At 43.3% G+C, this 15537-nt stretch overlaps 1 protein-coding gene across 1 annotated transcript in view; it reads right to left on the bottom strand.

Moving 5' to 3' along the window:
* Positions 1 to 3726: 3726 nt before the first annotated feature.
* Positions 3727 to 15537, bottom strand: part of C1H2orf73 (chromosome 1 C2orf73 homolog) — a 28333-nt gene continuing 16522 nt past the window's right edge. The window contains exons 4-5 of the mRNA XM_054989347.1: positions 9304 to 9419; positions 3727 to 5154 (exon numbers count right to left, since the gene is read on the bottom strand). Of these exons, the coding sequence (XP_054845322.1) occupies positions 4738 to 5154; positions 9304 to 9419 (533 nt within the window). The 3' untranslated portion in view covers positions 3727 to 4737. The remainder of the gene's footprint in view (positions 5155 to 9303; positions 9420 to 15537) is intronic.

Raw genomic sequence — 15537 nt, 5'->3', positions numbered from 1 at the left:
CCATTTTGGAAGCTTTTATCAGGACAAGGGTAAGCGAAAGGAGCCAAGTAAGATCTGGCACTGAGAAGTGTCTTCTGGCTAATGCTGATTCATCTTAGCAGGCTTGGAATTTCCAATAAGGCAACCATGTATTGCAGCAAGAACAAAAAAGAGACTGGTGATATTTGAAAGGCTAACAGCTTTATTGGAGCTTAAGCTTTCAGGGCTTAACCAATCAAGTCCACTTGATTAGATGCATGAATGAAACCTCAATCAGCAAAAATATATAGATAGCAAAAGGGGGGGAAATGTGAAGAATAGGTTAAAGGACCACAAAATGCAAAAGGTATATATTGCTCTATGAAAGTATACAAGGTAAGCACACTTTTAGGGGGGTAACTGTGTTGGTCTGCAGTAGAAGAGCAAGATTCGGGTCCAGTAGCACCTTAAAGACCAATTAGATTTCCAGTATATGAGCTTTTGAGAGTCAAAACACAGTGACGATTTTCAACAACTGTTAACACAGTTTATATTTAAGATAAGCAATGTAATATTCATATAGGAAAGGTGTTGGCTCTGTTTAAGTACTGGTTAATACAATTAAAGCTATTGATAAATTTGAATTAATACATTTGTCCTGGGGAGCTTCCTTCTGAAATTCATTTTTGAAGAATGTCTTTCAGACTAGCTTGAGTATCTTGGTAGACTGAAACATTCTCCCACTAGTTTCTGAATGATGTCATTTTTATGTCAAATCTGTGTTTTGAGCAGGTTAGGATTTATTCCACAAGTAAGTTTCTAGTAATTGATCAAATATATGGCTGGAGAATCTTACACAGTTATCATTATTCCATCTGCTATGCAAAGCTAATGTGAGAGGCCTGTGCTAGCCAACTTGGAGGACTGTATGTAGAGGCTAGGATGTGTGGGACCTGGTTTTGTGACCCTTTTGCCCTACAAATCTCTGATCTTAGTGGCCTTTATTGGAAAAGAACAAAAATCTAGACCCTGAAGAGAGGCTGAATTCTCTATCCTAAAATATTCTTGTAACCCCATTCTATGCATGTTTACATGATTAAATTCTGCTAAATTCAGTGCATACAAGTATGCACAGAACTGGAGCTATGTCTGGTTATGAATCCACAGCAGACTCACCCCTCAAGGTATGAAGCCTTTAAGATACAATGCTTGCCTTGCCTCACATTGCCCCACAGGGGTCAGTCCAGAGGTAGCTCCTGCTTTTTGTAAAGCATTTAATTTAATTTTAATTTAATGTATTAGATTTTTTTGCCTGCCCTCCCTGCAAGTGGGCTCAGGGCTGGTCACAACATTATAATAATAATACCATTTGATAAAAGATACAATACATAATAAGATAAAAATAATCACAACATGAAAAGTTAAAATGCAAGATGCAGCTTTCAGTATTCACAGACAATACACCCCAACATTCCAAAGCATGGTAACAGCAGGTGGACCAGAAGGCCACAGAATGGAGGCTGACTGGACAATTTGCCCAAGCCTCAACCACAACCATAGGCCTGGCAGAACATCTCTGTCTCTCTGGCCCAGTGGAACTGTAACAAGTCCCTCAGGGCCCTAGTCTCGACAAGGAGAGTTCCACCAGGCTGGTGCCAGGGCCAAAAAGGCTCTGGCCCTGGTCAAGACTAAGCGAATGTCCTTGGAGCCTGGGATCATAAGAAGATGCTTATTGGCAGAGGGTTAACCTCTGCTGGATACTTCTCACTTTTCCTTTCAGGAGCGGCCTAGTTCATCATGTGTAATGTTATATTCTTCGCATGCAGAAGAACCCTGATTCAATCATTGGCATCTCCAGCTGCAAGGCCTGGGAAGACCTCTGTCTTTTGAGACTTTGGAGAGGGGTTGCAATTTATTGTATCTATGCCATGCTGGTACTCAGTGGCAAGAGGAACCAAGAGTCTAATTAATTATGAGGCAGCTTCTTAGATAATCTCTCAAGAGGTCAGATGGTTGCTTAGAATTTTATGACTTGGGGTATATGTGTAGTACTGGAAGACTGTGATGTATAAATGACTAGTTGATTGCGTATTTGCGAATTATAAACAAATGTATTTGCTTTACAAATCTCAGTATATAAATCTTGAATTAATAAAAATGTAGGCACAACGCTAAATATGAGCAGGGGTTGTGGCCAAGGTCAGCAAATGTGATTGTGTAGTGGCACCTATAATCTCAAAGCATGATGAATCCTTTGCATGATGGGTGTGAATTCTGCTGTGAAGTGGTGAAGAGCCACACATTAGCCTATCGTGTGCATGGTGCCACATTATATTACAAGGCATTAAGGAGTAATGCCATAAGGATGAGAATCATATGAAATCGCCCCCATCTTCCACAGGTGGTACCCATTTCCAGTTATGTAATGTGGAGCAAGGGTGATACCCTCCCTTATTTTCCCTCCTTATTTTTACTTTTTTATTTTATTCAATTTTAGCCCACCCCACCCCCACCCCCGAACAGGCTCAGGGCAGGTTACATCAGGCATAAATACAATTTAAAATCACACTAAAATCATACAGTCATAATACACATAAAATTAACAGTTTGCAGTTTGTAATCACCAAGATGGTGGTCCTCATCCTTTACACCCACCTGCTGACAGTAGGGGGCAACATTCAAGTCGGATTGATTTGTATGGGGAGCCAGGACGATAATACAGCCCCCTCCCAAGAGGAGACCAGTAGGGAGGCTCACCAGATAGTACAAAACCATATGCCTGGCGGAATATCTGTTTTACAGGCCCACCAAAAAGGTAGGTCTTGGCAGGCCTGAGTGTCCACAGACAGAGAGTTCCACCAGGTTGGAGCTAGGACTGAAAAGGCCCTGGCTCTGGTTGAGGCCAATCGAGCCTCCCTGGGGCCAGGGACCACCAGTAATTGTAATTGTCTAAATGCTCTCTGGGGTACATACAAAAAGAGGCGGTCCCACAGGTATGCTGGTCCCAGTCTGCTCAGGGCTTTATAGATCAAAACTCAAACCTTGAATCTGATCTGGAATACCATGGGAAGCCAGTGTAGCTGCTGCAAGATAGGAGTAATGTGTTCCCTATATGAAATTCCAGTTAGGAAATGTGCAGCAACATTCTTGTTGCAATTTCTGGGTTAGACCCAAGGGAAGCCCAGTGTACAGCGAGACACAGTAGTCAAACCTGGAGGTGACTGTTGCGTGGATCACTGTCATTAGGTCATGGGTTGAAAGGTAGGGGTCAAGCTGCCTGACCTGCCAAAGATGGAAAAAAGCAGACCGGGTAACTGCCATGACCTGGGCCTCCATTGATAAGGAGGTGTCCAGTGTCACCCCAAGGCTCCTGAGTGCTGGAAAGGGGCACCCCATCAAACGTCAGGAGCCAAATCCCCAAAGTTGAAGTTTCCCCTCCACATACTTTGTTCATATGGCTCCCTCATCCCCCACCACTGGCTTTTTCAACATCCAACCCTAGGCCTGCTTCCATGAGCAACAAATGTAGTGGATAAATTGCTGGCCGATAAGAATTCACCGTCATAAGAAGCAGACATGGGCCGTTTCCAGACGGCTTACCTGCCTCCGGAACGTCGCGCCATCTTGCGGGGAAAACGCAAAATATCGCGTTTTCTCGTGTGAGTTTTGTGCGACGTCGAGTGACGTCGCGCAAAACTCGCGCAAGAAAACGCGGTATTTCGCGTTTTCCCCGCAAGATGGCGCAACGTTCCGGAGGCAGGTAAGCCGTCTGGAAACGGCCATGGTCACTAGCTTAAAGTGGCTTTTTAAAAACTAAATTCATGGAGGGTGGTATACCAATGACTTTTACTCAATGTCCGCTAAATGGAATCTCCAGAGACAGTATACCTCTGAACACACAGTGCACAATCCATAGGGGAGTGTTGTTTCCTTTCCAGCTTTCTTGTATGTTTCTCAGAGGCTAGCCACCATCAGATGCTGGGCTGAATATACTGATCCAGCAAAGCTCTTCCTTACTTACAGGCTTCTGATTAAAAAAAATATATTACAGATTCAAGGTTTCAAATAAAAGGCATGACATTAGAAATCTATATAAGTACATTAAAAGTAAGCTGAATTCCTGACCTGAGACCAAATCCATTCAAAATTTCCAGGAAAATGTTACAGCAAAAGTGAAGGTTACTGTAAAGGTGTCCTTCCTGACTGTGTTCAGCAATGGAACATAACTTGCATTCTTATGGACTGTAGCAAATTGTCCCTTTTAACTGTCCTCATTTCCTACTGAAACAACAATAGCCTCTATTTATTACAGGATGACACCAAATCACTGAAAAAGCATATTTCTTCCACCTACATGGAACAATTTTCAGTTTCTGTCAGGGCCTCAGAATGTATTAAAACTCCAAACCCAAAAGCATAATCACTTTTTAAAAAACTGGAAACAGTTAAAAGTTAGGGAAATAACATGATTCGTTTCATTCCGACATTATAGTTTAACTACAGTCCATACTAAAAAGAACACTCCTGCCAATGAACAACCCAGGCAATTTTGCATAAGCATATGAATGAAAAATTAAACTGCACCACGGGACAAAAATAAAATAAAAGATTCATAGTTTTTATGAGCCTCTCATTTTCTGAAGGCATCAAAGCATGCTGCAGCTGTTGTTATGTAAAGGCAGAGTGTCTTGCCTTGAACAATTTGCTGGTGTCAGTTAGTGTTTGGCGTTACTGATATTGCACCAGGCCAACTCTCCCCCCCTCACTTGCGCAGCCCTTCTAGGCCATCTGAATTTCTGCTGGAGATTGTACCACTTTCGGAAGAGGAGGCAAGTGGTCCTGCAATTTATGGAGGGCAGCCTTTCTCACAGGACAGGAAGGTGCCTCTCCAGCTCGATAGCTAAGATCTGCTTCATTTTTCTGAGAAATCTGCCCCTTCTCAGAGGCACTGGGGTCTGCCTTGGCTCCCACACTGATGTCTGTTTTTGATAAGTGAGTGCCGGAATCTGGTGCCTCCTGGGAATCCGGCAAGCATAGGCAGGGTGAGGTCATACAGTTTTCCACTGAGTTTCCTTTCTCTGCTTGTGGCTGTTCCAGCGGGTCTGACCCCTGTGTACTTGTCAGCGCTTCAGCTCCCTCAGGAACTAACGTCCCCCTCGCTGGCTTTATCTCTCGGCACACAAAAGTACCCTGTTTCTGGAAAGGGAAAAGAGGTTGATGTTAACCAGGGAAACGTAAGCGGTGAGGAGACGCAGCTGTGAGCTGAGTTCATTTGTTAGCTCAAGTGCTGGCACAGCATCATTCTCTCTCTCCTCTGGCCAATGGAGAAACATTTTGATAGCGAACAGAAGAACGGCTGAGCCACCCATTTTTCTGATTTGTGAAGTGGGGGAGGGCACAGAAACTTGGGGAGGGCAAGAACCATGAAGAAAGGACAACTTACGTACTGCCCTCCCTGCTCCTCCACCTCATATTCAGGTTCACAAGTGTTCTGGTAGCTGCAGTGTGTGACATGCATACATTTCCACTGGGCAAAGTCTATCCCCATTCGATTTCAGTTCTTGCTACACGGGTTGCTATGGATACAATTCTAAACCTTGGCTTTTTGCAGGCAAAAAAGATTTATGACCACTTTCCAAATGACTTTGGTCATTAAGGGTCGCATGACAATAACAGGATGACAATTTTTAAAAGGAGAGGAAGAGACCAAGAAACAGGATTGGAAAAAAACCCAGGAGCCTTTCTTCCAGAATGTGTGTGATGATAACCAGTGCTTTTTTCTTAAATAAAAAAGAGGTGCCAGTACTCATGAGGCTAGCCGCCTCAGAGGCCCAAACCTACCAGCAGAAAGAGTTTCCAGTATTGCAGAAAGAGGTGCCACCAGAAAAAAAGCCCTGGTAATAACAAGATCCATTACTTAGAGATCCAGTTCAAACTTAATTGGACTTAGTGGGAAACTGAGCTATCATGACTGGATGTAATCTCACTTTCTTGGGTCCTATATTGATTCTTCCCTTTTCATGGATCTCCCCTTCGCATTCTTGTCACTTTGATCTCTCCCACATCTGTATCTTGTCTATCTGTTGTAGTTCAGAATTGTGCTCAATAAAACCAGAAAACATATTATTTTGGTGTTCCAAGCAGTCTCTAACACAATGCTAGCGATAAGTTAGCATCTAATAAAAATCAACTTTGCCCTGACCTGGATGGCTCAGGCTAGCTTGTTTCCGTCAGATACTGGAAATTAAGTAGGGTCGACCTGGTTAGTACTTGGATAGTTGACCACTAAGGAAAACTAGGATTGCTAAGCAGAGGCAGCAAATGGCAAAACACCTCTGAACTTTGAAAACTCTATGGGGTCACCATAAATCAGTTGCGACTTGACAGCACTTTACATACACAATAGTCACCTTTATCACTAGTTGTCAATCTTCTGGCACATTTAGTATGACAAAGAAATAGAACTGTGAATGTGACTATGCAGATGAAAACAGAGCAGTGCTTGTTTTTAGGGTCAAGCTTGCTTTTAAAGGAAAGAATCCCCACCCCAGGGGTGCACTCTATTACTTTTCACCCATGCAAAAGTAGATCAGTGTTTTACAGTGTAACCCTAAGCAGAGTTACACCCTTTTGAATCCACTGAAGTTAATGTGCTTGGAAGGGTGTGATTCTGCTCAGTGCTGCACAGTTAGAGTCAGTGGAAGGCTATGATTTGATAGTTTTGCCTTTCTATGTTTTGATTTTCCTGGCCATTTGATGTTAGCTCTGCATGTTCTATGTTTAGTATGTCATAGTACTCTTGTTTTTATTACTAGACTTTTTGTATTTTTGTATTTATACACAAACACGATATGAGACAACATAAAAAGTCAATATATTCTCTTTCTCTCATTACTGGACAAATATTCTCTACTTTCTCCTGGAAGTCAAGCCACATTGTGGGCAAGACTCTTACTATGCCTGGCTTAAAATTTGGAAGGGCCACACTGGGCTGGCTTTAAAATTGTTTTAGGGACCAGATTCAGACAGCAAGACTCACTAGCTGAAGCAGCACCTTGAACTGGGAACGGCAGCCCTAGCTCATGTAGCAATTTTTATCTATTGAATTTTATCCCACCCTTCCTTGAAGGAGATCATAGATCACCTCTTCTCCGTTTTACCTTCACAAGAAGCCCATGAAGGAGGTGAGGCTGAGAGAAAGTGACTGACCAAAGCTCAACCAAAGTTCAGGCCCAGTAGCACCTTAAAGACCAATTAGATTTCCAGGGTATGAGCTTTCGAGAGCTCTGACTTTTGAAAGTGCATACCTTGGAAATCTAGTTGGTCTTTAAGGTGCTACTGAACCTGAATCAAACTTACCCAAAGAGTTTCATAGCAGAATGGAGATTTGAATTTGGATATCCTGATTCCACATTCTAGCCAACGTTACTATCATCAACAACAAATATAATTCTCAACATGGCCAAATCTGAGATACTTACACCCAGAGAATGGAGCCAGGAACAGACAACACAGATCTTTCCACAAACCTGAGAAAAGCTCCAGGTTTACACAAAAATCTGAAATCTTAAAAAAAAAATAGAGAGAGAGAGGTCAAGGCTCCCCCCCCCCATAATAACAGAAGCAGCACCTATAACTTTAAGCAACAAATGCCTTCAGTGGCTGTTCCTAGACAACCACAACTGTACTGCCAGTACAGATGGGCACAAACTGAAATACGAACCAAAGTTCGTCACGACCGGGCCGGTTTTTGGTTCACAAACGGACAGTTCATTGGAGCTCATTTCTGACAAACTGCGACGAACTACTATGATTTTTAGAGTGGTTCGTCACGGCAGACAGCCTGGCACTGATCAATCTGTTCCCTAGGCAATGGAGGGGTGGACTTCTACAGACCTTCTGCAGTAATGGGAATACCAATGTCAGCCCTCCAAACCTTGATAGGCACCTCTGGCTGCCAACCAGATTTCTCCCAGAAGGAGTATAACTTTCCTGAGGGCACCCACTTTGGGGGGGGGGTCTATAATTCAAACATCCAAAATCCAATCTTTGCCAAATTTGGAGGGTGGCTGGAGGAGAGTCTACTGAAGACTCCCTGTGAGTTTGGCATCTCTCACTGTCAGGGGGCCATTCTATGGCCCCCGGAAGTGATGAACCACCACAAACCGTCATTTTCCCAGTTCGTGCCCATCTCTAATTGCGAGTCTTTCAGCCTTGGTTTCTCTCAGTGAAAGGCAGGGGTGGGGCAAGACCCTTTCCAGAGCTGTTTTGGCCTTTGGGGGATGACTCATGGGGCCAGGGCCAGCAGCAACCACTGAGCAACTTGCTACCATGCGACTTGCATGACTCATCCAGGCCCAGCTGCTGGCTATTGTTCAACAGCAGCCACCCCATGAAAGACAACGTTGTGTTTTGGACTATGATCTGGAAGAGCCAGGTTTAAATGCCCACTCTGCTATGGAAGCTCACTGGGTGACTATGAGCCAGTGACATTCTTAGCCTAACCTACCTCACAGGGTTCTTGTGAGGATAAAATGAAGGAGAGGAGAATGATGTAAACTGCTTTGGGTCCCCATAATGGAAAAAAATGGGGTTTAAATTACGTATATAAATAACAAATATAGCTGAAGATGGGCAGGGAGGTAAAAGGTCATTTGGTTGGTGGGTCGGAAGGAGAAAACCAGAGAAATGTGAGAATATAGGGATGGCCAGGAGAAGGAAAAGAAGAAATAGTGTGAGGGTAGGATATAGGGGATAATGGGGTCACCACAAGTCCTGGATGGTTCCCCACTGTGCAATTGGGCCTGCCCCAGCAGCCAGCACTGCACTGATTTTTCTCAGGGAGAGGCTGCTAGGGGGAGGAAAGGGGGAAAGCTGAAGAGAGGGGAGCAGATAAAGGTAGGTGGGCTGGTGGGTGGGAAGGAGAGAAGGAAGCAGGAGAAGCAGGAGAAGGAAGCAGGCTATGGAGTCTTTCAGTGAAGGGAAAAGAGGAAATAGTGGGGGAGGAGAAAATGGGACCCTCCTCCACACACAAATCCTTGGGGGGGGGGTCCCCCACTTGTAATCCTTATATTTTAAGAAAGCAACATGAGTGTGCATGTCCCAATTATTTGAAGCCTGGGAGTTTTTGTTAAGGCAATGGAAGAGTAACTTACCAAAACATTTTATACCCGACCAGGGCGAACAGGACAGCAGGTATGCTGTTTGCTCACACCTTATGCTGGCAATTCTAGCATGCATGATCATGTTCCCTAGCACTAGAACAATGCGCTGGAAACCTTTGGGTAAACACATCCTTCTGGTTTCCTGCTGAATGTTAATAGCACAGGATACACATTGCCTTACCTTCCCTTGGTAGGGGACACAGGGAGTTGCTCTGGCATTATAGTGATGTTTAAAAGAGATCTGCTCTTGGAAAATTCTCGGAAGGCTGGTGGGTGTTCGAGGAGATGCAAGTGGAACTGGAATAGAAAATGGTCAAATTCACTGTGGAAACCAGATATGGACTCTGTTTGCACCATAATATATACCTTGAACCAAATTTACAGCTGGAATCCCACAAAGCCACAAAAGGGGCATCACAGATTGGGTGTTGGGGCTTGATGTTGAAGTCCCAGATTCAAATTCCCACTCTCATAAATTTAAAGCACAATGACAAACCAGTTATTCCCAACTAGAAACCTCAAAGCTTTCTTATGAAGATTGTAATAATATTGTAACAAACCCCACAAAAAACAGTATGAAAGAATGCTAAATAGATAAATACCAGAGAGATGATTTGTTACCTCAGAAGAGGCATCAATGTGTAGATTTGGGTTTAGATATAGGAAACCTGGTTCCAGTTCTGGATTGGCACACCTGTGCCAGAAGTCATCAGGGCTGGACAGACGCTGAAGCACAGCTTTCTAAGCACTTTTTGAGAGAGAGTCTTCCCATCTTGTTTCTCATTTGGTACACGGCTTGATACCTACAAGACCCCTCCACAAGGAGACCCCAATAGGTGTTAACCCTACAGATCCGTTTATACTGGAATGTTGCTGGAATGTTCTACATAAGTCTTTTGTCTCAAGCATTTAGAACTTTCACTTCGACTGTGAACAGTTACTTAAGGCTACGGGACGATAACTGAGGTTCCCAATTCTGCCCAAACCCCTCCCCTCCCCTCCTCAACTGAATTCAATCAAGCTCCCAAGCAGAACTTCCAGCTCAGCCATTGTCAGCCTCAGCACATCTCACTGCCATCCCAGCTTCTTTTTTATAACTCGATTACTAGTCTCATCATCCAAGTTCCCCTTCTTTTCAAAGTCTTCCGTAAGACTTTTCTACCCTAAATCCAACCATATGCCACTGAAGCCCCTGCCTCCCTGTTGATATAATTAAAGGTGTATAAAAATCACCTTCCCAACCTCCTACCTTTGTAGCTGGTTTTTGGACCCAAGTCTGCTTCCCCACCCTTGGGGTTTGTTCCATTCTGGACCCCTACTCTTTGTTTAGCTGAAGTCACTGAACTTTCACCTCCCTCGGCCCCTGGAACTTCATCCCCAGACCTGCTTTTCATCACCCACCCCTGCACTGATCTCCTGCTCATCTTTTCAAGTCCAGGTTCACATATTTTCTTTCTCACCTTTATTCCCCCCAAACACACCTTGCTTCTAGCCAGTCCCCTCCCCCCAGCTTTTCCTAGTAGCTTTATTATCCTTTTTTTAAAAAAAAATTATTGGATGGTTAACATAACATACATAACATACATAATGTTATTACATCTTACTAATTATCCCCTATAGATATAGTATATGCTCCCCACCCCTCCCCTCCCCCTTTCCTCTATTGACTTCCAACAGCACTACAACCCCCCGTTACTTGTTACAAATACTGTCTCTTAGTTATCATTTTAAACTTTTAATGGTAAAGATTTACATTATATCTTATCTTATTTAATAACACTCAAAAGACCATAATTGTCCTTTAACATACCATCTTTTTTCTAAGTATTTTTTCAATTTCCCCCAGTCATCAAAAAATTCCTTTGGATCTTGCTCAGTAGCTTTATTATCCTATACAACTGCTTTACTATCTCAGTTTGCTATTCTTGACATTCCATTTCCCATAATGTATCTTGCTTGGGGATTTTTTTTTCATTTAAGAGCTATTTCCTCCCTCATTCTTTTGGTGTGCTGCCCTGAATTGGGACCATGGTATAGACAGAAGATCTCAATGTTTATTGCACAGGTGATGTGTGTTGGGTCTTTTGCATGAAAGGGATATTTTGCATGTTATAGTCCCTGCACAGGTACCCATGGGTAACAACCCAATCCTATCAGAGGTAGGCAGTTTCACATGAAGGGACAATACATCGCAGAGCTCTCTTTGTAAATTACTTAAGAATCCCAGCCCTGGCATAGGTACAACACATGCTCACTAACTTTGCCAAGCCCAGCACAAGGTAAGTTTGTATCCCAAGTGAGGGTTGTCAACAGCCTTGGGATGGGGTGGGGGGTGTCCTGTCCCTTTAACAGAGGCTTAATGGGATGTTACTTACCAGGTGCTCCCTGCCATGAAAAGTTTCAACTGGCCATTTCCAAACATTTTTTATTAAAGGGACAGGACATTTTTCTCCGAGCTTGTTGGCAACCCCACCTAGAGACTCACCTATGCCAAAGTAAGGGATTTGAGTGTGTGCTCTTCATGTACTGCACTAATCCTCATATCAGCTACACTTCTCCTGCCCCAACAGCTAGATGCTGTGTTGCCCTGGGGCCATCTTTGCCAACTGGCTACCAAGATCATAAGTGATCTCTTAACCACTCATAAGGTTGTTGTGAGGGACACTGAATGGGACATAAACGTAAGAAGTACATGAAATACAGGATAACCCAGCATCCTTTTAGCACCCCTGCCCCACAATATCCACCTGTCTACTCCTTCTTGACATACATACCATATTTCCTGCTTCTAGGCCCTAATGATTTGACATTGGCTTCTCACCTACTGATCTTTCATCTATTTTTGCCTGTCATGCAGCTGATAAAGGCACAAAATTCTAGCTTTCTTTCATGCCCTAGTTATGGGACTCAGGTGAGTTACATATTAATCTGCATGAGAAAAATGGAGATCTCATTCTGGCAGCCCTGTGTTTATTCAATCATTTTCCCTCAGGCATTTTGCATCCACTACCTACTTTGTTTCCTTGCCTTTTACTCCCTTGCCTATCCCTGCTAGCTTCCCAGCCCTCATTATTTTTGTCTGCTCTGCATCATTCCTGTCCTCCCTTCTTTTAAAACCTCAGAGCCCTCCAGTCCTAGATGCTATGTGAGGTTTTTCCTAGCTTAAGTGACCTTTCTCTTCTCTCACAAAAGATGTGTGCTCTTTATTATACAGCATCTCCCTACTCAGAATGTTCAGGAACATTCCATAATGTCACAACAGCCCAGGGAATGGCTAGGTTAGTGGCTCACAAATAGGTAGCAATCAATTTCCTGACCCTCAACCTTCACGTGCACGCCTTGAGGTTTACTATGAGATTAGCAAGAAGCTATTAGGAAGTTTTGGACTGATTTATACTGTTATAAGGGGGAACCTGTAAAGAACTCACAGGAGAGGTGAAATTCCAACCTTCCGCTGATCTCCTCTTCCTCCTGCTTCTTTCTGCCCCCCTTGCTACCTGTCTCCCCATTACCTGTCTGCTGTCACTTCCTCCTCCTCATTTGTTTGTCCAGCTACCACAGGGGCATTGCAAGATGCTAACTATGGAAGCTACATGAAAAGCACACATGTGGAGACACCAGTTTTCACAAATAACACCTTAGGTCTTGATATTAGTAGGCCCACATGGTCATAAAGAGGCCAGTATTAGAGCTGAAATGGGCCTATCTTGCATGGAATGTGAAAACAGTAAGACTTGCTTCGAAATAAATATATTTTGGAGACTGGTGACTGTAAGATACACTGATCAATTCCAGTTAGACAATCTCTGTGTACCAGATTTCCTGATCTGAACTCCAAAACCATATATCCGCCATGGCAGAAGCCAAAACCGAAAGAACTTGAATTCCAGAGTGGGTCTATTTCCTATGAAGGCAGCACGCTTGGCATATATCTTTTGTTCTCAGAGCATCCCTGAAGTCCAAAAGCCAAATCCTGGAAACATTTTAAAAAATATTCCACTCTGTTTTGTTTTACTTTTGCTCCAAGCAGTCAAGCCTGAAGAATTCTGTTAGATTTGAAAGCTGGCCCTACTTGTAATTTACAGGTTGGAAAACTGGGCTAAAACAAATAAAATGAATTTCAACAAAGATAAATGTAAAGTTCTGCATTTTGGTAGGAAAAATTATACGCATAATTACAGGATGGGGGAGACTTATCTTGGCAGTAGTACGTGTGAAAAGAATCTAGGATCTTAGTAGACCATACACTGAACGAGTCAGCAGTGTGATCTGGTAGCTAAAAAGGCAAATGGGATTTTGGGCTGTATCAACAGAAGCATAGGCCGTTTTCACATGTCTCGGCATAGTGCTAAACTCACGGAACGAGGGCATCTTCATGGCACGATTTCTTATGTCATCGCGCCATGAAAACGGAATCATGGCGCGATGACATCAGAAATCGCACCATGAAGACACCCTCATTTCATGAGTTTTGTGCTATGCCAAGACGTGTGAAAACGGTCATGGTATTGCTCTACTCTGCTCTAGTTAGACCTCACCGAGAGTATTGTGTTCAGTTTTAGGCACCACAATTTAAGAAGGGTATAGACAAGCTGGAATGTGTCCAGAGAAGGGCAATGAAGATGGTGAGGGGTCTGGAGATCAAGTCCTATGAGGAAAGGTTGAAGGAGCACAGTATTTTAACCTGGAGAGCAGGGCCGTATTAACCCATGGCCATGCCCCTAGGCTTTCAGGTATTTCAGGCCCCCTCCAGCACTTCAGTCTTTCACCCCATTACAGCTGACAGCCTGACCATGGTACCGTAGGTACCAGACCACAGTACATGACCCTATACCCATTTTGAGGGTCTCCTGAAGAATTCTATTTACAACTTTAAAAATATTTTTTATTGCGCGAGTAGAACTCTTCAGGAAAGCACATTTTGGGGGTATAATTGTTCAATACTGTAATATTTTGAATTGAATAAAATCATTATTTATTAAAATATATAATTTATGGATAATTGAGACAATTTGTTTCACTTCAATAAGGAAGTAGTTAATTATCGTATTCATAGAGGTTATATAAGAGAATCAATTAATTGCAATTTATGTGGGGGTGTGCCTCAGCAACAAAAATTGACAAGCACCTAGTCCCTGAGGGGCCCCTAGGCTGCAGCCTACTCAGCCTTATGAATAATACAGCCCTGCTGGAGAGGAGACAACTGAGAGGTGATATGATAACTTTTTTCAAGTACTTGAAGAGCTGTCATATAGAGGATGGCGCAGAGTTATTTTCATTGCCCCAGGAGGTCAGATCCAAACTAACAGGTTGAAATTAAATCAAAAGAGTTTTGGGCTAAACATTAGGAAAAACTTCCTGACAGAGCGATCCCTCAGTGGAACAGGCTTCCATGGGAGGTCGTGGGCTTTTCTTCTTTGGAAGTTTTTAAGCAGAAGCTAGATGGCCATCTGACAGCAATGCTGATTCTGTGAACGTGGGCAGATGATGAGAGGGAGGGCAAGAAGGGTTACATCAGTGCTTAGTTCTCGTGGCCCCTTCTTAAATGCCTGAGGTAATGCTGATCACCACTTCGGGGTCAGGAAGCAATTTCCCCCAGGCCAGTTTGGCTAGGGATCCTGACAGTGTTTTGCCATCTTCTGGGCGTGGAGAAGGGGTCACTGGGGATGTGGGGAGAGAAGGTAGTTGTGAATTTCCTGCATTGTGCAGGGGGTTGGACTAGATGACCCTGGAGGTACCTTCCAACCCTATGATTCTATGAAAATGAGTTGTTTTGGCTATTCAATGCCTTGCATTCAGTGGCACCAAGAAGTTTATAACAGACTTCAGCAACAGCAATTAAATCTTCCCCTTTGAATGGCTGCTATTTGGTCAAAAGCCCCTGATCTTCTTTCCACCTAAAAGCAATGCTTCAGCAAAATCATGTTACAGGCCCCCTTTGATTGTACCACTTCAGACTGCAAGAGGGGAATTTTTAAGGCTCTCAAAGGATGACAGCTAGCTCCTCACAGAGAAAGGGTGTAGCTCAACCTTTTTCTGATAAGGTGGTTTTGTTTTCAATGACAAGGAAGCATTTATTTATTTGTTTGTTTATGTCATTTATAGTCCGCCTTTCTCACTGAGACTCAAGGCGGATTAATATTCATATTAGGATTAAAATTAATATTAAGATTAAAATTAATATTAGGGAGTGTCCAAAACTGATTCCCTACCTGTAGTTTGAAGCGGTACACACTACCATGTGGATTATGCTGAACTGGCAGATCAGGTTTCTTGCTCCCATTTCTGCCCATTTCACTGGTCACTCCTCATGACTCACGCTGCCTCCTAGATCACCTACATCACTCCTTCAAATCCTTCCTCAAAACACACCTGTTCCATTAACCCAAATGATCATCCACAGTTGAAATCTAGT

This window comes from Eublepharis macularius, chromosome 1 (assembly GCF_028583425.1).
Source record: "Eublepharis macularius isolate TG4126 chromosome 1, MPM_Emac_v1.0, whole genome shotgun sequence".
NCBI classification, from domain to species: Eukaryota; Metazoa; Chordata; class Lepidosauria; order Squamata; family Eublepharidae; genus Eublepharis; species Eublepharis macularius.
The sequence above is the reverse complement of the archived record's forward strand: the minus strand, read 5'-3'. Positions and strand labels throughout refer to the sequence as shown.